At 35.8% G+C, this 26,263-nt stretch overlaps 1 protein-coding gene across 2 annotated transcripts; it reads left to right on the top strand.

Annotated features, from left to right (window-relative positions):
• Positions 1–12,452: 12,452 nt before the first annotated feature.
• LOC114716913 (WD repeat-containing protein DWA2-like) lies at positions 12,453–19,550 on the top strand. Of its 2 annotated transcripts, XM_028901974.1 has the most exons (14): positions 12,453–12,702; positions 13,292–13,440; positions 13,538–13,621; positions 13,687–13,819; positions 14,299–14,410; positions 14,791–14,890; positions 15,999–16,126; positions 16,852–16,921; positions 17,094–17,182; positions 17,404–17,449; positions 18,029–18,099; positions 18,174–18,247; positions 18,317–18,375; positions 18,886–19,550. In XM_028901974.1, exons 2-14 carry the CDS (start codon positions 13,396–13,398, stop codon positions 18,925–18,927), a joined length of 1,053 nt encoding a protein of 350 aa, XP_028757807.1. In that variant the 5' UTR covers positions 12,453–12,702; positions 13,292–13,395; the 3' UTR covers positions 18,928–19,550. The 2 variants fall into 2 exon arrangements, with proteins under 2 accessions (XP_028757807.1, XP_028757808.1); XM_028901975.1 differs by lacking the exons at positions 12,453–12,702; positions 13,292–13,440 and having other exon boundaries at positions 13,536–13,621; positions 14,262–14,410.
• Positions 19,551–26,263: the final 6,713 nt, after the last annotated feature.

Raw genomic sequence — 26,263 nt, forward strand, 5'->3', positions numbered from 1 at the left:
TATTTCTCTTTTCTTTTGAGCATCACCGTACATGCAGCACTCTTTTTTTTTTAATTTTGTTTGGGCCAACAGATGCAGTACCACTTTAGGGACTTGAATGAAAATTTTTAGGCATCATATTGTAAACAATTTTGCAAATTTAGGGTTGAGCATAACTAAGCAATATTGGGAGAAAAGAGAGATAAAAATTTGTAATTTTAAACAAGGAAAAATATAGGATTTAGTAACTTGTCCAAAGTTATTTATATTCGCATATTCAAAGTGTTTTTTTTTTTTTGAGCTGACGTATATTCTAAGTTAATATATATAGTTTTTCCTTAAAAATTTAATATATGTAGTGATTTTTTTATGGCAAAAAAAAAAAAAACTTCTTAAAAGCAAACCTTAAGCTTTCTTAACTAACCTTACGTTTCTTTGGTTTTTCAAAACAGAAAGGAGAGGCAAATAGTAGCAGCATTATGAGATGAAAGACAAGGAAAAGCATTAAGAAATTATGTTTGTCTTTGACCTGCTAGCATCTAGCCTAAACTAGTAATTGTTTTAGATGCCATTATTAGTTTCCTTCATTGGAATTTTTAATTTTAGTTGTATTTGTCATTGTGATTCCTATAATTTTTTTTTTTTGAAAAAAATATATTTATGCATTCTAATCACTCCTATATGGTGCTAAATGCATACCGACATAGAATGATTTATGCATAAAGTGAAAAATAAAATGCAATGTTATGTCAGGAGAAACATTATTATCAACCCTTTCTGGATATCCATGAACACTACTATGTATCAGCAAAATGTAGCTATCATTCATTTGCGGGAAAGTTGATCAAAATAAGCGTGCGCGCGCACACACATATATATCATATGGGTATGATGCTTAAATATCTTGAAACTATCCATAAAAAAGTACCTAACATTTAGATTTTTTTTTTTATATATGCCGTGGATATTTATTTTGTAACAAAAATACCCTTATGTGATTATGCGATTTAATTAGTGTCTTTAATAATTAAATTTAACAGCGGATAATGATTCAAGGCAAAAATATTACGAAATAAAATTTTTAGAGCATATAAAGGCAAAAAAAACTTTCAAATACTAGGTACTCCTTCGTAGATATTGTCGAGATATTTAAACGTTTTATCCCTATAACATATTAGCCACCAAATCAAAACAGATGAAGACAGAAACAATTGCTTACTTCTAAATGACCAAGAAAACCGACAAGCACCATTTGCTAATCACTTTATGATCAGATTTAACCAAAGTGAGCAGGTTGAGATAATGGAAGTCAAAATCTGTCCTTGGCTTGTTTTACACACTTTAAAACATACTCAGTCATCAAGCTATACTTATAATTATTGTATATCCCTTTCTGACAAAAAACCAACCACATTTAATAGTATATTCCCTTCACTTAAATTTTGTTTGTAATAAGAGAATTTGAACTACAAACTAGGTCTTTATATTAAGAACTGGAAGTAGCACCAAATATGCTTGAAATTAGCTAAAGCCACTAGCTAAAAGGATATCACATTGTAATTCAATAGATATCTTAAATCCTAGAAGCTGAGGAACATATTATAAAACAAAAATGGGCTAACTTAGGACAGAGGCGAGAGCAGTATATAATTTATAAAGATGAATTTAAAATCATTCATTTTCAATAAACGTAAGACCTAATGCTTCTCTTATCGTTATTTTTCACATATTACCTGCCACACGATCAAAAAATGAAAAGAGAACAAGGAATCAAGAAGTGAGCAATATTGCAATTGAGGGAAGGGATTATAAACAAACAAGAGGAGTCCTCGTGATAGCTAAATAAACCAGAAAAATAATGCACGTTGAACATAAAAAGTAAACTCTACCTCTTTCATTCAGCAATTAAGTAATGCAGGCCGAATATACCTCATTCTTAAGGGTGCTTATGGAAAAAATTATTAATTAATCATTAGATTTTTTAAAAATGCTTCGTGAAAAAAAGAAGGCCAAAACCTTTTAATTAGGGATAACTGTAAGATAGATTCAAGCAAATAATATATAAAACATATAATCCAGTATGATACATAATGAATCCTTTTATAACAATACAGCGGAAGACTTTAGGATTAGAGTTACCTCTCGCCATAGTTATTGGTTAACTGATTTGGGATCCTGGATAGAAGATGAGGACTGCAAAACAGATTTGAGGTTAGAAGAATTAATGATTCAAGTCTCTTCTGACTGGCAGAAAGGCACAACGATGGCAACCGGGAACGGCCGTCACCAGTCAAGGAACCTCAAGGAGTAGATAGGGTTTTTCTCTCACTGAATGTATCGCTCTCTAAATTTCAGCTGTCAAAACCATAATTGTAAAAACTCACCATCAAAGTAAATACATTATTGACTAAAAATCATAACCCTACTGGACTTGGGCTTTTTTCCTAACCACGGGCCACACTCAGGATATTTTATTAATTCATAATTAAATACCTAAATAATTTATAATAATAATAAAATATCTCACATTCTCCCACTTGGTTCGTGTATTGTATGTCAATTGTCCTATCCCAGATAAGCTAAGGCTATATTGCAAGAATCATGGCGACAAGTCCCCTTAAGTCGGGTATTGGCTTCTATGCATTACAAGTAGCACCCTTACTTAATGGGTATACCTTCATGAATAAACTCAATGTTTATTCGGTTCCTGCCTCATGCTTATCAATCTCAAAACACAAATGTATATACAATTACAATTAGAGATGACAAACCATAAACTAATTTCATTGCTCATACCTCAGCTAATCAAATGAAGGATGAAGTCCTATGTGAGGCACATGCAAAACAAATTCATTCGGTTTCAATCCTTTTGTCAAAGGATATGCTAGCATACTCTTTGTATCGATATGTTCAACAAAAATTTGGCCATCCATAACTCTTTCTCTCAAGCAAAGGAATTCAGTTCGACGAATTTACTTTGACTCTTATTCCTTTTGTCGTTAGATATGGCCATGGCAGTTGTGTTATCACAGTACATTCTAATCAGCCTAGAGACTAATTCCACAATCTTAAGCCCCACAATGAAATTCTTAATCCAGATTGCTTGTGAGCTTGCATCAAAACATGCTATGTACTCAGCGTCACTAGTGGAAGGAGCAATTAGTATCTGTTTTACACTTTTTCATGGAATAGCTTCTTCTGCTAACAGGAAGATGTAACCAGTTGTGGACTTGTATGTGTCTATGCATCCTCCTAGATTAGAGTCTAAGTAACCAATCACTTCTAGATTCTCTGTCCTCTTGTATATAAGCATATAGTGTTTAGTACCCTAGAGATATCTAAACACTTTCTTTGCAGCTATCCAATGCGCCTCACTAGGATTACTTTGGTACCTTCCCAGCATGCTGACAGCAAAAGCTGTATCAGGTCTCGTGTAGACCTGTGCATACATTATGCTTCCTATTGCTGAGGCATATGGGACCTTTTCCATTTTCCTTTTCTTAAGCTCAATCTTGGGACATTGATCTATACTGAACTTATCCCTTTTTTCTAGATGAGTCACATTAGTAAAATAGTTCTTCATCCTGAATCATTCAAGAACTTTGTTTATATAGGCTTCTTGAGATAGGCCTAGAAGGCCTTGAGTCCTATCCCTATGGATCTTAATGCAAATGACATAAGATGTCTCGCTCATATCCTTCATATCAAAGTTCTTAAACACAAATTATTTTACCTTGTGCAATAGTCCCAGATCATTGGTTGCAAGCAATATGTCATTGACATATAAAATCAGAAATATGATTTTGCTCCAACTAGTCTTGTGGTATATACACTCATCCATGATATTCTCATCAAAACCAAATGATATGATCACTTCATGGAACTTTAAATACCACTATCATGAAGCTTGCTTTAGACCATAGATCGATTTATTTAACTTGCACACCATATGTTCTTTGTCTTTTGCACAACAAATCCCTCAGGTTGCTTCATGTAGACCTCTTCCTCAAGATCCCCATTGAGAAAGGTAGTCTTAACATCCATTTGGTGTAACTCCAAGTCAAAATATGCAACCAATGCCATGATGATGCGGAAATAATCTTTCTTTGATACAGGAGAAAAGGTTTCTCTATAATCGATTCCTTCCACTTGTGTAAAACCCTTAACAACTAACCTTGCTTTGTAACGATCAATCTTACCTTATGAGTCTCTTTTGGTTTTGAAAACCCACTTATAGCCAATGGCTTTAGACCCACTAGGTAACTCTACAAGCTCCCATACATGGTTGTTTGCCATTGAGTTCATTTCTTCAACCATGGCATCATGCCACAATTTGGAGTTTCCACTTTTCATAGCTTGAGTAAATGTCAAAGGATCATTTTTAATGCTAACATCATAGTCAATTTCAGCAGAGTACACAACATAGTCACTAGGTAATGCTGGTCTTCTTTCTCTAGTTGAACTTCTTAATTCAACTTCTTGAGTTGGTTTAGATTGCTCATTAGGAACATTCCTTGTCACATTCTACGATGGTTCAGATTGTGTGACAGGTTGATCAGCTTGCATATGTTCCTGATGTCCAGCATTGTCAACTTGTGTTATGGGATCTACACTTTGTTCTATGATAGCTCTAACTGGATAAGAGTTATTGACCATTGAAGTTCTCTCACCATTCATGTTAATGGTTTCTTCTATGTGATCATCTCTTACTTGATCACTCCCACTAAACACATCATTCTCAAGAAATTTAGCACTCCTAGATTCTACAAAACATTTTGAAGAAGGAGGACAATAAAACTTATAACCCTTAGACTTTTCTGCATAGCCTACAAAGTAAGCTCTTATAGTCCTAGGGTCCAATTTCTTTTCTTATAGGTTATACACTCTTACTTTTACAGGACAACCTCATACTTTCAAATGATTTAAACTGGGTTTCCAACCTTTCTAGATTTCAAAGGGAGTTTTAGGTACTGCCTTTGTTGGAATCCTGTTTAGTATGTATATAGCTATCTTGAGTGCGTCCTTCCATAATGAAATTGGAAGTTTGGAGCTACTCTTCATGCTCCTAACCATGTCCAGTAAGGTCCTATTTCTTCTTTCAGCTACACCATTCATATCTGGTGAGTCGGGCATGGTATATTGAGCAACTATACCCTGCTCTCAAAGAAAGTCTGCAAATGGACCAGTGCTTGTCCTTTATTTGTGTACCTACCATAGTATTCACTACCTCTATCAAACCTTACAATTTTGATTGGTTTTCCAATTTATTTTTCTACTTTTGCTCTGTATTCCTTAAAGGCATCTACTGCCTCACTTTTATTATAAAGCAAGTAGATATATATATATATATATATCGCGAGTAATTGTCAATAAAGGTAATAAAATACTTTTAACCGTGCGTGGTTAAATTAGGGTAGCAAATATCGGTATGTATAATCCCAAGCAATTCAGAACTTCTTTTTGCTCCCTTTTGTGACTTGTTGGTATGCTTTTCCCTTATGCAGTTCACATAAGAATCAAATTTCGAATGATCTAAGAGAGGAAGAATTTCCTCCTTAGTTAACCCTTTGATTCTCTCAATGGAGATATGTCCCAATTTCTTATGCCATAAGCTAATAGAATTCTCATTGATGATACTACATTTAATACCATGTGAAATAGTAAAAGATTGAACAGGATTACGAATTATTTTAAATAAATCACCCGTCATTACAATGTCTGTAATCTTAACATGATGTCTACTAAAAAACATAGAGCCTTTTTCAAGACATAAACCATAATTCAACGAAATTAATTTTGAAATGGAAATTGAGTTCCTCATGTAAGTCGGAATATAAAAAATCTCAAAAAGGTCCACATGAGTATTATTCAAAAAAATGCGATAAGTCCCAACCAACTCCACATGGTCTGCGTTCCTGCTGCCTGATAGAACTCATTCCTCACTCGGATGTGGCGGCCTGCTTGTTAAGAAGTCCTGCATGGTTGTGGAAATGTGGATCATAGAACCAATATCAATCCACCAAGTGTCATAATCAACATTAATGACATGAGATTCTAAAGTAACATGAGAAGTAAACATACCTTTATATTCAAGCCATGCTTTTCTCTTGGAGCACTCATTCTTCATGTGCCCCTTCTTCTTATAGAAGAAGCATATGACATCCTTCTTATTTGAGGCAGTAGCAGGAGAGATTCTTTTCTTCTTCTTATCATCCTTATTTCCCTTCCTACTGCCACCCTTATTGGAACTTTTTCCCAGATAAGCTTTTTTATATGCACTATTTCCACTCATCAACAGCCTAATTTCTTTTTACACACACATGGACAGTAGTTCATCTACTGATCATTTTTCCTTATGTGTGTTGTAAGACACCTTAAAGGCATCAAATTGTGGAGGAAGGGAGTTCAGAATTAATTGCATCGGAAATTGCTCAGTTGGTTCCATCTTGAAGGTTTTCAGTTGAGAGGATAGATCTCTCAATTTCATAATATGCTGCCTGATTCCATCAATACCTGTGAGCTTCATAGCACATAGCTCTGACATGATAGTACCTCCCATCTGCTTATCTGTCGGTTTAAACTGTTTATTGTAAGAACCCTCTTCCTTAAACGTCAATACTTTTCATAAGACCACTACTATGGTAGAAAAAAGAAAGATGTACAACAACTACCATAGTAGAAAGAAATTGCGTGATTTTAGAAAATTAACATTTAAAACTTGGTTCCACCTCAAATGCAGTTGCATGCAACTATCATCAATCAATCACAATCACTGGGCCTCCGAGTCTCCGACCCGGGTAACACATACATCAAGATAGCCCATCCAAATAGGTTTTCCACCAAGTAAAACCAAGTTCCATAAAACCATAGCAATGGCCTCCGGCCAACAAAACGAGTAGATAATGTATTCTCCAATTTACAATAAGGCCGGGAATCAGAATATTTCAAGAAAACCCTAGCTGTGGCAATATACAACTATCCATACATAAATAAAGCTAGAGGCCTAAAGCTAACCAAGCTCAAGCCTCCGCGTCTCTTCCCGAAGGCACACGCCTAGAGCCTTCACCTGAAAACATTGTAAACCACGGGGTGAGACAAAGTCCCAGTAACCAGCCTTTCCAATACTAGGTACTACTAAATAGGTGCTCGTGAGGTGTCAAGTGGGGCAGTTCACAAATAATACATAATGATAGCCACAACAATTTATGCCAGTGCAATGATGCAATCCCATCAACCAAATCCCTCACTTTGGGGGATTTTCAGGAGCCGAACCCGGCCTATCCCTCACTATGGGGGACGTAAGGAGCCATAAAGGCCTATCCCTCACTCTGGGGGACGTAATGAGCCCGAAGGCCTATCCCTCACTATGGGGGACGTAAAGAGCCAACCATCATGCATTAATGGAGGCCTTACCACGTGGTAGTAACTGACAACTCTCACCAAATTCCCAATCAATGCATCATGCTCAAATCATAATCAAAGAGTAATATTCATTTCACAATTAACCTCATTCAGTGGCATATCTTTCACAATTCAAGAATTCATTCATCATTAGTCAAAACCCCCACAAGACGGTTTTCCTTTTTTTTTATACACAACATACGGTTCGAACATAATTTCTATTTAGAGCACAAAACATAAATCTACTCACAATACCACAGAAGCAAGTACTAAGGATTGGAAAGTGGTTACCTCTCGCTTGAGCAAGGAATAACAAACCAACGATGTGGCCCCGTGCACCACCAAGACTCACAACCAGTCTACACAAGCACACAAACACACAACCATCATATATTAGCTTTCAAACTAATAATGTGGCCAAAAACACACTTGGGGACACAAAATTCCTATCTCCCATCAAAACTCTACCCAACTCAAAGGGTATAACTATCAAAACAACACTCCAAAGTCCTCAAAGTCTATTAAAACATCAAGTCTCCTTCTAAGCATCAATTATAGTTCAAACCTCAAGGACCCACTATAGGCATTCGACCTCCAACATCTCATTTGAGCAATTAAGGTTCCAACAACAAATCTAAACCGATTAAACATCCAATTTAACCCTCCTTAACATAACCCAATTCACAAAACTCAAATTCAATCCCTACATTATCATCCTCAATCCCAAATCATCCAATTCCATAAACCCTAACTCCAAAACTCAAGATTCTTTAAATCCAAGAAAACTACACCGATTAAAAACTTAAACTAACCCAATGCAATCAATTAAACCCAAAACAATCGGTCAAAAACCTCAGTTCCATCATAACTTAGAAAAACCTAGAGTTCCACTAAAAATCCTCAGAAATTCCAAGTAATTCTAAGAAAGAAAGAAGATTAGAGGTTAAAATCACTTACTTGAGGTAATGGATCCTTAGAAATGCCTTTCTCAAGCCTCCTCCACGAAACCCTAGCAGAGCTTCTCTCTCCTCCTTCAGATTTTCCAATTTTCGCACATCTGAACCCTCCAGCGATTATATAAAATCGCGACCTTTCGCCGCGGCGAACTCCATCTTCGCCGCGGCGAACTAATCCCGAGAGGGATTACTCGCCTGAAAAACCGACTTCGCCGCGGCGAAAGCTTCCCGAGAGGAAACTCTCACTCGCCCAGAAGAACTTCGCCGCGGCATACCCTACCTTCGCCGCGGCGAAACCTTCCCGAGAGGGAAGCCTCGCTCACCTGAACAACTTCGCCGCGGCGTCCCCAAGACTTCGCCGCGGCCAAACCTGCCCGAAAGACATAGCCTACTAGGAACTCCCGGTTCGCCGCGGCGAAGTAAACTTCGCCGCGGCGAACATACCCTGAGAGGGGTACGTTCACCTATACCTCCAACATACCTCAAATCAAGATTAAATTGCTAATCTATCCTCAAAATCAACCCAAAGGAGGCCATTAAAACCCGATAAAACTTAGGATGTTACATTTATCGATAGCTTTTAGGTATTCTTTAGCAGTCTCACATTTAGGGATTGCTCCCCGAATGCTCCTTGCAATCCTTGTCTTAATGATCAAGAGAGCAAGGTGGTTGGTTTTCTCCCAATGTTCATAGTAATTCTTATCAGCCGAGTCATCAGATAGTTTAGGAGGCCTGTCAGTCTCCAAGACAAAGTCCATATTATAGCAACCAAGCTGTAAGGAAATATCTTCCCCCCAATTAGGGTAATTAGTACCATCTAATATGATTTTGTTACTGGTATCAATAATCAGGTTAGGGACAGAAAATGAAGCTGCAATATCAGAGAATTATCAAACTTACAAATCAATCAAGATAATCACAATAACTGTGCCATGTATGCTTAAAAAACATTAATAAAGCATACAATTATAAATACGTATCATTAAGTTCTACCTGTGGGCAAAGAAATTAGTATAGCACGTATTTATCTTATATTAATGGAATCAGAATGCATTTATATTTCCTAATACCTGTGAGCTACTTAGAAAATACAAGGCAATTCTATCCTACCCTAATTAAATATACATTTATAATTATCTACTTATGGGCAAAGATCAATTATGAATGCATATTTAATTATAATTGATATTTTATAAGTCTATTATGTGATCTATGTTGCATGAAACAGAGAAAGGATGTTGTGGCTACTCCTTAAGAAAGCATGCGAATCACAAATATCAAATGAGTACGTTTAATCCAACATATGCACAGTATTAATGGAGAACACAAGCAATTAATTATTATATTAAGTCCTCCCACTATTTTATGCATCCAAACAATTATTTAAACACTAACCTCAGCATATTTCTACTCAAAATAAACAATGCAAAATTCAAATAATTAATTAATTTGTCTAAATTTATTGTCCAAATATTTAGGCAAATAAACAATATAAGAAACAATTTTGCAAATTTGCACAAAAATGTGAAATAGCTAAGATTAATTTTTATCTCTATTTAAACAATTTAAATATTTGCATAAAATAAATTACATGTGAAAACCATTTTTAAATAAATAAAACAGCTTTCAATTAATGGTTTGTTTAACATAAACAAATTCTCGAAATTAAATTAAATGGGCTAAACAGAATATAAACAAGACAGGGTCTAAAAGAACATTCCAGAACAATAAAATAAAACTGTTCAGACCCAAAACAGAAGCCCATAAAGCAAACAATGACAAAAAAACAAATTCTATACAAAAACAAGCCCAAACCAGAGGCCCAAACATTTTGTAACGTCATTGTGCAAAAGAAAATCCCTTTTTTTTTTTTTAAAAAAAATGAAACAGAGTGGCCCACACCGAGAAAAGAGAGAAAAATATAATTAAAAAAATTGCAGAACCCAATCTTTCTTGGCCCAGTTCGAAATTAAAAAAATAAAACGACAGCCCGAAAAAAATTTCCGCCCAAATTCAAAAATAAATAAAAAAATGTTTTTTTTAAAAACCCAATTCAAGGCCTAAAGTCGTTCGGCCCAAATTCTGCATAAGTGAAACGGTGCGTTTCACTGTTAACCGAAACGACGTTGTTTTTTATCAAACTGAAGGCGCCCCAAGGAACCCAAGACGGCTGCATTTTGACAATGGGCCTTCTTCCTCATGGAGTCGGGTTAGGTTAACCCAACTCCTGACTCGGTTTTAACCCAGTTCACAGCCCCTACATGGCCACTTGATTCTGCTATTTTTTTCGGCAGCCCTGGTCCATTTCTAGTGTTAAAGACACTGTTTTCTAGCATTTTGGGCGGTGGTTTTGGTAGTACAATGTCCAAAAATATGAAAAGCAACCAATTCAAACATATTTCAATGGAAAAAGATAGCCAAAACGCAGATCAATTCGGACTCGAAAGAAGAAAGGAAAAACCACAGTGATTTCGGGTTCCTAACGTTAACGGAGTTGGTGACGGTGATCATTAGAGGAACAATCGTTCATCTCCTCGCGTCCCATTCATCTGAAATTTTGCATTTATTAAAAAAAATAACCAATATGGTTTGAAAATAGATTACAGTTCAGTTATCTATGATCTGGCTTATGGAACCAATAAAAAAATACAACAGTAAATTCCATATAAAGTCAGATCGTCCCAGATAAAAACAAAATGTGTTAAATAAAATAAAATTAGGTAGAGTATAACCTAACCTGGCTCTGATGCCATGTGTAAGACATATTCAAACAAATAATATATAAAACATATAATCCAGTATGATACATAATGAATGCTCTTATAACAATACAGCAGAAGATTTTAGGATTAGAGTTACCTCTCGCCATAACTATTGCTTAACTGATCTGGGATCCTGGATAGAAGATGAGGACTGCAAAACAGATTTAAGGTCAGAAGAATTAATGATTCAGGTCTCTTTTGACTGGCATAAAGGCACAGTGATGGCAACCGGAAATAGTTGTCACCAGTCAGAGAACCTCAAGGAGTAGATAGGGTTTTTCTTTCACTGAATGTATTGCTCTCTAAATTTCAGCTGTCAAAACCTTAATTGTGAAAACTTGCTATAAGAGTAAATATATTATTGATTGAAAATCATAACCCTACTACGCTTGGGCTTTTTTTCTGAGCACGGGCCACACTCAAGATATTTTATTAATTCCTAATTAAATACTTTACTAATTTATAATAATAATAAAATATCTCACAATAACTACTATGAGTTCACAAAAAAGAAAATAACTATAAAAAAGTTTCAATGACAAATGAGACTTCATTATTTTCTAAATTAAAACTTGCCATTACAAACTATTTTCTTATTATTAGACTTTTTAGTAATTATGTTTTTCCTTTAAAATTTTATAGCAGTTCACCCTCTAAACTACACTCCATTAAAAGAAAGGGAGGCAATAGCGGATTGCAAAGCGGGATTTAACCAAAAATAAAAGAAAATATTAACAAGTAGTGTATAATCTATCACTAAGAACACCAAAACCAAGCCAATATGCTTTAATCTAAGTAGGAGGAGGAGCTTTGATCGTTTAAGCACGAAAATATTGAGTTTCAATCCATATAATACTGAAGACCTTTTTGAAAGAACTACTTCTAATTAAGCTTGATAATACTTGAATATTGGGGCCAAATTTAGGAAGTAATCTTGAAAGAAATGTATCTCATATTCTCATTACTTAAATTTCAATTCTATTATTCCAACAAATTCAAATAAAGTAATAAAAAACCAAGGTCAATAATAATGGAAAAAATATATATTTGGTTCAGGATTCATCTTAGTCTCTTAATTTAAAAAAGTATATTTTTAGTCATTTAATCTTAAATAATTTTTTTTATAACAATTGTGGTTATTTTGAAAATTAAACTTAATATTTATCAGCATTTACAATCTTAATATCATTATTTTTTTAACAATTTTAGAATTAAAAGATTAAAATATATTTTTAAAGTTAAGAAATCAAATTAAAATTTTATATACAAGTAAATAGTTAAAGCAGTAATTGAGTTTTTTTTTTGGGCAAAAAATAAATTTTTGCCAGCCTTTTTCCAAATATCCACTTCCCTTCCCAACTTTTATGATCTCTCCGGTGAGCTCCGCGACTCCGATCCTCCCATATCCTCATCTCAGATCACGGTAGTTGGTGTTCAGTCTCCTCTGCGACGGTGCTGTGTTCACTTTCCTCTTCTCACTCTCAGATCGAAAAGTAGATCGAGGCTGCGAGTTCTGTCGGTTCACTCCTTTTCTCCTTCTTTCCTCCGCCTGACATAGATCGGGCGAACAACTCCTTCGTCTTTTGTCCGTCAACTGTACCCAGGTTCGTCTATATGAAATCTGTTATGATTTTGAAATGCATGTCTTTGAAGCTTTCGTATTGGACCAGAGAAAGATGTTCTCCCCTGCCTAGTGCATATTCTTGCTTCATTTTCCTTTTGTTGTCAAAACCAAAGTAGTTTTATGCAAGTCCTGTTGTAAGATTGGTTAAGAGTTAAATGTAGAACCTGCAATGCACGTCCATCTCTCTCTTACTTGCCCTGATTTGATGTATGCTCTGTTATTATGTATTCTAAACCACATGTGAGCTGAGAATAATACCTTTGTAGATCCTACTGTTGTATTAACTACTCATGTTATACAATTGTCTGGACAAGTTTCACATTTTTCAATTGTACGCATAACCCTGTAATTAAGAATTTATACCTAGATGTATTTTAGATTAATGATTCTAATCTGATTGCATTGTTTTGACTATATTCAATTATTCAATGTAACGAATTGATCAGATAATTAGATATAATGTTCTAGACAACCAATTATATCGATACAGTTGGGTGGTTTAGGTGAAGACATCGATTAATTGTATTCTGAATCTCCAGTGAAGCTTAAAATTGGTTGTTTCTCTGCAGAGTTTGACCACTAAAAAAGAGAGAAAGCATAAAGTCTGCGCTTTCCATTGAGCTTAAGTTTCATCTTTGAGTAGCTTGTAGATTCAACCTCCGAGGAAGCAGCAATGCAAGGAGCCTCGTCTGGCGTTGGATATGGTCTGAAATATCAGGTAAAGTTCCCAGAATCATAACCTAATTCTTCATCCAAATCAGTTTAGTCTTTATATTCCCAATTTTCATTCTGGCCTTACTTTTTTGAATGTGTAGGCTAGATGCATATCAAATGTGAAGGCAGACACAGATCATACTAGTTTTCTTGCGGGAACTCTCAGTCTTAAAGAAGAAAATGAGGTTCATACTTCAGGCTTACCATATATTCTCATGTACGTCAAAGATAGTGAATTATTCTTTTGCAGGTACATCTGATTCGGCTTTCATCAAGTGGAAATGAATTATTCTGTGAAGGCCTGTTTTCACATCCTAACGAGATCTGGGACCTTTCATCCTGTCCTTTTGATCAACGGATCTTTTCAACCGTCTACTCCTCTGGTAATTGCCGTACTTAGTTTTGATTGTAAATAATTAGTTTATTCAGTGATTATTACTTATCAATGCGCTGTCCTGTATTCTCACTATAAATAAGTTGCTCATTTAGATCAGAACTCACTGACTACATTTCTCTCATATTTTCTCCTCTGTCATACTCTCATTTTCTTCAATTACCTCTCTTTTTTTATGTTCCCAATTCAACGTGAGTGAGTTTTGAATTCACATTGTAATTTAGTTAACATGTTAGCATATATGAGGAGGACTTGCTTTATTATGTTAGAAGCATTAGGAGCCATTTCCTCTATGAGAAATGCAGTTACTGTGAAAATAGGCTCATAAGAAGAAAGATTCTGATTTATCCTAAAGATTATTTCTCTGTCATCTCATGGGATATGAATACCAGATGAATGTAATGCAATCATTGTGGTGCTATTAATGCCAGATTAGAAAGACTTTTGATGATCTTCATGTTCATAAAGGTGAATCATTTGGAGCAGCGGTATGGCAGATCCCTGAGTTGTATGGGGAGTTAAATTCCCCCCAGTTAGAGAAAATTACCTCTCTTGATACTCATGCTGGTAAGATCAAACGGTGAGTTGTGATTCCTGCTTACAGTTTGTCTTTGCTCTGGGGAGATATGCCATTTTTATGTTTTGCATTTTAAGTTTAATGGTGAGTCACTGTCATAATCTTAAATAGCTGTCCTAAGAACTAGAATCCTAGATGCAGGAAAAAATGGAAAAAAAAAAAAAATTCCCCTCAAGCAAGATGTGATTTAACGATTATATCCCAATAGAGTCACGTGATTTTCCCTGTTTTTGGGACTGCCTTTTTGTTCATGTCATGAAAGGTTTGCTGAGTGCTGTATGATCTAATAATGTTACTGTTTACTGTATGCTAATTTCTCAGTTTAAGTATGAACCTAGATATATTAATTGACTCCTTACTACATATTCCCCCCCCCCAAACAGTATTCTTTGGTGGCCATCTGGAAGGCATGATAAGTTGATTAGCATTGATGAGGAAAATCTGTATTTGTGGAGCTTAGATGTTTCCAAGAAAAATGCAGAGGTATGAAGTTCATGGTGAATTTTATGCGATGCTTGAATCATGAGACATGCTTGCATGAATAAATATGTATATGGATATTCTTGGGTACACAATGATACTGTTATCGGTGGCTAAGTTACCATTTTTTTTGGGGGTAAAATTGAGCACTTATGGGAGGGGGAGGAATTCATGTTGATTGTATTGCTATCATGAAAAACTACAAGAAACCTGTCAAACATAAAAACTAATGCCAGAATCGATTTAGAATTCAATAGAGGTCAAGAAGAGAATTGGTCAATTTAGGAAAAAGAACTGGGAAAGGCTCAGCCAATTCAAACTTTCTTTGAATTTTTTGGTTGTTAATACAAAATAAAATCAATTTTGGGATAATTTTTTCCCTATATTCTAATATTATATAATTGTGATTCTTGTACATAATTATTAATAATTATAAATTTACTTATTAAATACTACGATGATTGATTATTGGTTGACTATTTGGAGCTCAATATATAAATATAGGTGAATGTTAACTTATTAGATTTGAATATCATGTTACGAAATATAATAGTAATAGTTTCTTTAATTTTCAACACATTATCTGAACTATTAAATAAGAATATATGAATTTTATTATTACTAAGTTTGATCATGGCTCAACCATGGTGGATTTTGTGAAATAACGCCTTGATTGGTTAAATGCTTGTGGTTTTCAAACATTGGATTATGCGGTATAAAAGCTTATTTTACTATGACCGTTCAGTTGAAACAAGTGGTGTTTGTTGTTAAGGAAAATGAAGAGGTGGGTAACTTTCCTTGAATAAATTCGGTGCTTTAGTTCAAGATAATGGGTCTTTTTGTTCATTTATAAGGGTAAATTATTTGGGCGAAGATTTCAGCATCCTTATTGAATAAATGCAATAAAAGTTAGGTTGAATGAGAAAATTTCTATGGGGGTTTGTTGTTAGATACGTTGTATGTGCTTGAGAATTTTATTGCCTTAGATGCTGGTGGAGACTACCATGCTTTATTGCCTTACCTCATTTCCTGTTTGTAACTTGTGACTGCCATGGACTTTCTGTTGATTCTGACTTTCTACTCACCCTTAAAAAAAAAAAAAAAAATCTAGATACAATCACAAGATTCAGCTGGAATGCTGCACAAATTGTCTGGAGGGGCATGGGATCCTCATGATGTGAATTCTGTTGCAGCTACTTTTGAATCATCCGTCCAATTTTGGGATATTCGAACAATGAAGTACGTAAGCCCTATAAAATTGTCATGCATTCATATGTGGCCTTATAATTTGTTTAAGATTAACAAAAAGGTGATTTTGATTAACTTACACGAAGGAGTTTTTGAGAGAATCTTAAGGTAAACATAGAGAGGTTGTTGGAAGAAAATATATTTTCAGTGTTTTTTTTTCAGTAAGTGATTTTGATTAGGTTATCAAAATAAGCTAAAAACAAATTTTCTTTCAACAAGCCCTCATGTTTAGCTTAAGACTGTCCCAACAACTCCCTTGTGTAACTTAATCAAAATCACATTTTTTGTTAAGTTTAAACAAACGGGCCCTTATTCTGACATGAAAATCTGCCATCAGTTGAGTTGAGTGCAAATAGGATTTGTTGTGTAACTTGTGTTTGTCAGTTCCAGAGAAAAAGAAGTTGATTTATTTTTGTTTGAAGCATGTAGCCACACACTTTCAGGCTTCCGAGATAGTTATCAGACTTTTAGAAGTCAAAATATTAGCAATAGTATTCTATTTTCTTCGTATTTTTTAAAATAGTTAAGTCATTTGAAGTTGAAGTTGGGGGTGGAAGAGTTGCATATTCCCCGACTGTTTGTTAGCTTCAGTGTGAACTGGTATCCTGTCCATGTAAGCATCCGGTTTCTATGATCTGTAAATATAATATGGCTGGAGGATGTCCTTGGAAGTGTTCTGTGACTTATGTTTGATAATGACGTTCTTCCATTTTCAGGAAGACGATTTCAATTGAGTGTGCCCATGTGCGAAATATTGATTACAACTCCAAGAAGGAGCACATACTTGTAAGGATTGAACTATGTGGGCCTCCTTATGCTATATGCGTGCATCCATTCCATTAAGAATAATGCTTTATCTTTTGAGATAGTGTATAAATTTTCTCAATTTCACCCATAACTGATCTTTGTGAACTGCCTATTTGTTCATATTGATAAAAATAAAAATATGCATTGACAGGTTACTGCGGAGCACGAATCTGGGATACACATTTGGGATCTAAGAAAGCCAAAAGTCCCCACTCAAGAACTTCCAGGACATACACATTGGTAACCATCAGCCACAAATTTCCATTTCATTGACCATACTATGTTTTAACAACCTTGTGCTAAAATAAAAGAGAAATCAAGGCAGAAAAAAGGCTATAGCATTGCGCTTACGATTTTAATGCACAAATAAGTTAGATTCTTGATATGCCTTTATGAAAACAAAATTAGTTGTTAATAGTTTTTATGACCTCTGATTGGCAATCTATTACTTGGACCTCCAGGACATGGGCTGTCGAGTGTAACCCTGAGTACGGCGAATTGATCTTGGTTCCTCTCTCTCTCTCTCTCTCTCTATATATATATATATATATATCTACCTATCTGTCTGTCTATGTCTCTATCTCTATGTATGCATATGTACTGAGCTATCACCCAATTTGTAGGATATAGTAGTTGAGTTTCCAAAAGCAAGGCAACAGGCATTGGACCAAGTAGTATTGTGAAATTTTATTTGTATTCATTATGTAGTTAACATAAAAAATTAATCTTAAATGTAGTCATTGTTTAAATATATAATTTTTTTTTTTTTTTTACAAGAACTAGTTAAAATTTTGATGAATGTAAGTTCGCAGTTTCTATAGTATTTATATATTAAAAGAATATAACGCTCATAAAGTCATACATCTACAAATCCTGAACTTAGTGTTGTTAGATGTGTGTGCGCACGCGTGCATTGTTTTGAAAACTTTCTTGGAACTCTTAGAATAAATTATTATATCTTATGTATTTTCCCCATTTTAATAAAAGCAGTATTTTAAACTTAGTAACTGCTGAACTGGAATTGTTTCTCACTTCTGGGATGCCATAGTTTATTGATGCATTTGCCATGAAATGTATAACCTGCAGAGTTCTGGCACTGACTCAACTGTGAACCTGTGGTTGGCTTCATCAAGCAATGATGTCTTACAATCTGAAAGGTCATTTTCTCATCTAGGATACTCTAACATTTTATTTGATAGCCACTTATTCATCTTTGATTACATGTTAGCAGGCAAGCAGATTCACCAACCCGTTGGGTTGATCCATTACTTCATACATACAGCGATTATGAAGACAGCATTTATGGTAAGTGCTTCAATTTATGTGATGCTAGATTTTTAATGGCTTCCAATTGACACCTGCTTCATGTTACAGGCCTCGCATGGAGTTCTCGTGAACCATGGATCTTTGCATCATTATCTTATGATGGAAGGGTAAGATCACAAGCAAAACTAATGGCAAATTGAGTGTGAAGGGCAAACTTCTGTTTGATGGAAAACGCCAAAGAAAGATGATTCTTCAGAATGTCTCCGTAGCCTAGATTGATCTTCCTTTCATTGCTTCTTTTATGTGCATTGTCTTAGCCCAATGCCCATTCTGCTTTGACTAAAATCGATTGATCTGCCTCTTGAGTTAATATCAGCAGAAGCGTCAATATTATATTTTTCTGTTGCATTTTCCAATGGCTCTCATTTGGCATCTAATGAATTAACCTCTCAGCGGGGTCACTGACAAAAAAAGTTCGTCCCTTTTAAGGAATCATGTTTAAACTCTGCGCCTTCTGTTGCTCATACTGATCTTAGTTTTTCCCCCCAATTATGTTCCCTGAGAAGTGAGCTTGGGTACAATACACTAAATTCAAGCACTTTTTAATGCCTAGAAAAGGATACATTTGCATGACCACGCTAATACTCTCACTGATTTGATGTCTTGTTTTAAAGCAGGTTGTTGTAGAATCGGTTAAGCCTTTCATCTCCAAAATATGAAAGTTAAATATCTATGGCTTCGGTGCAACCGGCTGTCTTGTTCTTTGCCTCAGAGTAACTGCTTGCGTGCCTTTCCTCCAGTTCTGAAAGGGAGTATTTCCAGGAAGGCCAAACCCATGCTACAATCATGTGGGGATTTGTCGTGGCTGAAGCTGAACAGGTTCCCATGCTGCTACTTTGGCCAGCAATCACAATAACTTTCGAAATGATTATATATATAAAAACATTTTTGTTCTTTCAAATCTAAATTGGATTTTTGTATTATTCCTTGTGTCGAGAGACATTTTTCAGTTCATCATAGTCATCACTCAATGTGTGTAACTATAGGCGCCTGTTCCTCTTGTGAGTTCATGAGCAAACTGAAGTTTGGAAATTGACGAGTGCTGAAAGAAATTGTGACGAGTCCTTTTTGTTTTTGGCAAATAGAGGGAGTTTCACTGCGCCTTGTGATTGTAATAACTAATGGTGCGGCTAAGCTGCTAGACATTTATTGGTATGACTAGTTTGGAGTCCCTTACCTGTTGCCTTTGTAAGTTCATGAACAAACTAGATCCTTTTTCACATTCCATTTTTCTGGACAGAAATTTTCTGATGAAATTAATGTTGATACCCTTTTCTAAGTACTGTCAAGGGCAACTTTCTTTATGCAAACGAATTTGTCTTCCTACTCGATAAGAATGGACTGATCGAATGTGACACTAACAAATACTCTCTACTAGTCTCTAGTAATCCTTTTAATTGAATTTCTCATTAGTTAAAAATAATTAACGATTTTTTATCCTTTAAAAAAAAAGATAAAGGTGCACCTAGTATCATGATCTTATTCTTCATGTGCATCTAACATTTTAATCTTATTTATGGTGTATGTAGAATTCAAATTTAAAAAAAAAAAAATTTGCTGTGTGCGCATGCATTTAAAACCTTAATTTTATTTATAATGCATACGACACTTTAAAGATTAAGATGTTGGATGTAACTAAAAGATGGTAGGGTGCTGGATGTATCAGAAAAATTTGATTTGCGTGTTAGACACTTTTAATATATCATACTCTTTTTTGAATCTTTTTTTGGGCCGAAGTACTCTTCTTTGAATTGAACTTTACTGAAAAAGGCCAAATAGTACTCTTTACCCATGTTTACATGAAATATTGAATAAGGATCTATTTCACAACATAATAAATATTGCATTGTATTTTGTGAAAGGTTTTACCCATTTAAGATCGGATGGAATAATAAACTAGAATTTTATTTTTTGAAATTATGCATTTTTAGATTTAAATATATGCGCCTCGGATTCCCGTCACGTCGCACTCTGACCACGTACATCCACTTGGGAGCCAGCATTATATAAATTCTGGGAGACCCAATGAACAAGCATAACCGCACTTTATCAATGAAAGCTTTACTGATATCCAAGGGGGAAAAAATGCCTTGTTAAAAAGCATTCTGTCTATTTTTAATTGACATTATAAAATTTTGGACTGAGATGTTACTTTGAAAGGCCGATTACTTACGTCCTTGAAGCGCAAGATAGATAAGACTATAGAAGGCCAAAATACTGGACATTCAGTGAAATGAAAGCCCTGCATATGCATTATTGATTTTTTTCTTTTGGGACCGATAACATACGCATTATAGATTGAGCTGCCCAAAAAAAAAAAAAACACTTGACTACTCCGTTCAATTTCAACATGGCCATTTGTAGCTAACAAAAATTAGTTCAGTTGATAAGGAGTTGGCATATAACCCACAAAGTTGTGAGTTTGAATTTCACAGCTAATATGAGGATCTTGGTGATAAACGATATATAAGTATCGTTGTAAGTACTTTATAAGCTTCAAAGCACCCCAAAACTAACTCACTTAAAATTTTCTTTGGCCATTTGTATCCAAAACAAAAAAAATCAACACGGGCTAGGATATTCCAGGGTCTTCAGTTCATTCCAGATACACCAGAGAGAGATAGAGAGAGCGAGAGGTGGATTGAACTTATGATGAGGTCAAAGAAAAAACTGAATTCATGACATCAAAGTATAAAATTGAACTTAATTATCATCCCTATTCTCCTTACTATAAGACACGTCCTATAAAGCTTTTTGTCCATTATTTTTTCCCCTAGATGTCATTTGATACTCCTATGGTCCTATTTATAGGACAATGGGAGAAGCTATTTTTTGGTTATATTTATAGTGCACTGAGAGAAATTTTTTGTATGGATATACAATTTTACCCATAATTTATTATTGTGTTGACTTTGTTTAGATAAGGTATAATGTATATTAAATAGGGATAAAGTTGAAAAGTTGTTGAATTTTAAATAAGGGTTAATGAAATTTAAGGGTTTTCTTGGTTTGTGTGAAACATATTGGAAGTGACTTATAAATAGGACTAGAGGAGTATTTTTTAACCACCTGAACAAGTCCCAGATTGTTTAAACATAATCCAACTAATGAATTTCATTTAGGGTTAAGGTACGTCCGGCACCTCGCCAGGTGTGCCCAGTGTCCTAAAGTAATTTTCGGTGCACCAGTGTCCCAAACTAATTAAAATGGTGCATCCGTATCCCAGGCTAATAGAAAAGTTAAATTTGACCGTTACCTTGCTGACTCAGCTGAAGGTCGACTGAAAAATCCTACGTGGCGGACACGTAGGCATCTGATGTGTATTATTTTGACGGGTTCAGGTGTGCCTTTTCAGGTGTCCCAGTGTCCTAAAGTAATTTTCGGTGCATCCAGTGTCCCAAACAAATTAAAACGGTATATTCATATCCCAAGCTAATAGAAAAAGTCTCATTTGACTGTTACCTCACTGACTCAGCTGAAGGTTGACAAAAAATCCTACATGGCGGATATGCAGGTGTCTAATGTGTATTAGTTTGACTAAAGCTCCCGAGACGAGCCCGGTTGTGGTAGGTGTTTTCTCGAGAGGCGACGACGATGTAGACGGAGTGAGCAAGGGGAAGTTTACTGTGTTCTACGAGGAGGAAAGCAAATGCGAGTCGGATGAGGAGTTGATAAAGACGAAGATAGAAGTATGTTGTGACGGCGGTTGCGGTTTCAAATCGGACTGGTAGAAGAAATGAGATAAAATGTTAAAGACGAGGATAGGATTAAATGGGTGGTACATGTATCAGGATTTAAAAGGGTGGATCGGTGGTCTTTCTTTTTTTAAGTTTAAAAACTGGCAGAAGATAAATGTTAGAAGAGGAGCAAATAAATTGAATTTTCAGTCAAAATAATACACATCAGACGCCTGCGTGTCCACTATGTAGGATTTTTCGGTCAACTTTTAGCTGAGTCAGCAAGGTAAAGGTCAAACGAGATTTTTCTGTTAGCTTGGGATGTGGACGCACCAAAAATTACTTTAGGACACTGGGTGCACTTGGAAAAATAGTTCGGGATGTTGGGCATACTTTAACCCGTCAAAATAATACACATCAGACGCCTGCGTGTCCGCCACGTAGGATTTTTCGTTCAACCTTCGGCTGAGTTAGCAAGGTAACAGTCAAACTTAACTTTTCTATTAGCCTGGATATGTATACGCCGTTTTAATTAGTTTGGGATACTGGGCGCACTTGGAAAAATAGTTCGGGGTACTGGATGCACCTTAACCCTTTCATTTAAGATAATTTTAAATTTTAAAAAGGTTAAACTGATTTTAATGAAATTTCCTAATCTAATACTCCTCCGGTACTTAATGTAGCACCTAATTAACTAATTTAGTAAATTAAGGATGTTAATTTAGTTGATGAAATTAGTTAATATGATGTGCTTTGATATGCTTTTTTTAAAATACCTAAGCAGCTTCCTTAATTTTCTCTTTTTATCTCCTACTTGATTATTGTTGGAGGAATATCAATAGGGTTAATTTGAAAAAATGTTGATAAACATATGAAATAAATTTTACATATAGGACCAACATTAACTTCCCAATTAGGTCTTACATTAATTTAATAGGTCCTTGCATTGCTTGTTTCTGCCTTGTGCTTCAGCACAAAATACGAAAAATAAGGGCTCCACATTTTTTTATTATTACAAAAGGGCAAGCCGAGGCTTGAAATAAAAGAAGAAGTGACCTAGCTCATGGAGGGTACACCCTCCCTTATTCGATGCTTATCCACTAGGATACGAGCTTTGCAACTTTCAGGCACTTTGTTTAACAAAATAAGTTCATCCGTCACAGTATGGGCTGTCCTCGCTAGAATATCAATGCATTGCAGTGTTTCTCTACATCCATAATTAATCCCCAGGTTCCAGTCTTCATATATCAGCTGTCTAGTTTCCTCAATATCTTCTCTGTAGGGGTGATCCACACCACTATCCCTCATTAGACAATTTAGAGCATCTAGAGAATCTGAGTATAACTGAATATCATTAATTCCAAGTTTCTAGCAGACCTGCAAACCAGTCTTAATTGCCATAATTTCTGCTGCTGCTATTGGGTAGATACCTAAGTTTTTTTGAAACCCAAACACCCAGTTTCCTTCCGTGTTCCTAATTATGCCTCCACAAGCTGCATGGTTTTGACTTCTAACAGAGGCGTCAACGTCAATTCTGAAGTTTCCTGCTGTCGAGGGCCGCCAATAGGCTTGGTTAGAATTGTGTTCTATGAATATCTTGTGCTTATATATCCCGTTAGCTTTCTGTTCCATGAGGTGGAATAAAAGTTGCTGGACAACCTCGTTTGGGGATCTCCCCTTCCCTTCAAATAGTTGAGTACATCTTACTTTCCAGATCAGCCAATATGTGTGGGCAAAGACCTTGTTCCATGGCCATCTTTCCATCTTTTTCCTTGCAGGATCACTCCTTGAATTCCTATTAAGCCATACTTGTAAGTCACCAGAGAAAAAAGCCGAATATGCGTTAGGAGAAATAAGTTGTTTCCACACTGTTTTGGCTTTCTCGCAATCTCTCAGAGCATGAATGACACTCTCCTCACAATGACAGCCCAGAGGGCATGTTCCGCTATCAGTAAGACCTCTCTTAGCTCTTAGGGAATTTGTGATGACTCTCTCATGGCCAACTTGCCACATGAAAAGTTTGATTTTCTCAGGCACAGGCCATTGCCATATTTTTTGCCAAACAGAATTTGTATTTGACCCTTCTGGACAGGATAACCAATATTAGGCAGACTTGACTGTAAACCTTCCATCCCCTCCATGTCTCCAATAAACCGTATCTTCCTTTGCTCTCATAGGTAGTCTAACTCTTCTAATGATCTCAATGACCGAATTGGGTAGGAAGTGATTCCAGCGATTTAAATTCCATCTCCCTTCTGGCAAAAAAAAATCTACCACCATATCTTCCATGTTGACATCTATCAAGTTCTGAGTAACACAATTAATGAGAAGGACTTCTAAGGGCGTCCACCTGTTGGTCCAAAAGCGAGTGGTCTGACCATTATTTACTTTTCCTTCCACTCCTTGCATAAATTCACTCCAACTACTAGAAATAGCCTTCCATAATGGGGAGTATGTTTTTGGTCTAGTAATTTCAGGAATCATCTGAGATCCGCATTCATACTTGGATCTTAAACACTTAACCCATAGTGCCTCTGGTCTCGTTATCAAACCCCAACAGAGCTTCATTACAAAAGCCTTATTTTGGTTTTCCAAATTCTTTATGCCTAGACCACCCGCTTTTTTGCTTTCTAAGATTTTGTGCCACGCTATAAGGTGCATTTTCTTAGAAGCTTCGTCTTAACACCACAGAAAGTGTCTACTCACCTTTTCAATCTCCTTTAAAACACCACTTGGGATCTTGGTTGACTGCATTTGGTAGGATGGAAGGGCTGAGATAACTGCTTTTATCAGCACTAGTCTCCCTGCCATGCTTAGGTATTTCCCTTTCCAAGTGGACAGCCATGATCTCACTTTCCGAATAATATGTCCAAACGTCTCCTTTGTCACTTTATTGTGGAATAAAGGGACACCCAAATACTTTCCCAAATCAAGTGTGATGCCAACACCCAGTTTCTGACATAACTGTGAGGCCCTGTTAAAGTTGATCCCTTTTGAGAAGAAAGCTTTAGATTTTTGCAAATTAATCCTATGGCCTGATTCATTGCAAAACTCACCCATGACCTTTTTAATAACCCCCATTTGAGCTGTATTGGCTTCGACAAACAAGATGAGATCGTCTGCAAAAAACAAATGGGAGATGCAAACATCATTTCCAATCTTCAGTGGTTTCCACCTTTTTTGTTCACATTCCATCTTGATACGCTGGCCCAATCACTCCATACATAGCACAAAGAGATATGGACTAAGCAGATCGCCTTGTCTCATACCTCTTGAAGGAGTAAAGGTGTCGCCTTCTTTTCTATTCCACAGGATTCTCATCTCTACAGTACTCACGCAAGCCATAATCACATCTAATAAGCCTTTTTCCAATCCAATGCATTGTAGGGTACTTTCCAAAAAGCTCCAATCAAGCCTATCATAAGCCTTCTCCATGTTCACTTTAACTGCAACATATTTTTTCCTTCCATCCTTTCTACTCATCATATGTATAGCCTCCTGGGCTATAATAATATTGTCATAGCTGGATCTATTGGCAATGAAACTACATTGTTCTGTACTCACTAAGTGACTCATAATTCTTTGGAATTTGCTAGCGATCAACTTTGTAATGATTTTGCATCTTACATTACAAAGTGAAATAGGTCGCAGATCCTTAATAGATGTTGGTTGGTCAACTTTTGGGATTAGGACCATATTAGTCTGGTTGATTTTCGTGATAGAGTTCGGGTCTAAGAAAGCTTCTTTAATTAGCTTGCAAACCACTCCCCCCACCTTCTCCTATTGAGTGTGAAAAAAGTGTGCCTGGAGTCCATCTGGTCCTAGTGCTTTAAAGGCACCAATAGAGAAGGCAGCATTTTTTATCTCTATATCTTCAATTTTGGTATGTAGCATTTGCAGATCCATGGCTGAGAGAGGTTGAAATCTATTCAGCCAGGAGGTGTAAGCATAGGCAGCATTATCCTTTGTATATAGCCTCTTGTAGAACTGAGTAGCCATTTCATGCATCTGAGACGTGTTGCTTATCCAAACTCCATTCTCATCCTGGAGAGCTAGAATTCTCTGTTTTTTCCTCTTGATTACCGTAGAGGTGTGGAAATATTTAGTATTTTTATCTCCCCACTACAGCCACTGACATCTCGACTTTTGGTACCAAATAAGCTCTTCCATGAGTACCAGTTTATTATACTCTTCCCATATTTTCCTTTCTACATGAGTTAAACCGTTGTTGACTTGGGTTCTTCTAGTATGTTCAATGCCCTCCAATCTCCTTAATAACTGTTTCTTTCACTTTGGGATGTTCCCAATATAATCATTA

Source organism: Neltuma alba, unplaced genomic scaffold (assembly GCF_004799145.2).
Source record: "Neltuma alba isolate B1F8T4 unplaced genomic scaffold, ASM479914v2 tig00011698_pilon, whole genome shotgun sequence".
In the NCBI taxonomy this organism is placed as follows: domain Eukaryota; kingdom Viridiplantae; phylum Streptophyta; class Magnoliopsida; order Fabales; family Fabaceae; genus Neltuma; species Neltuma alba.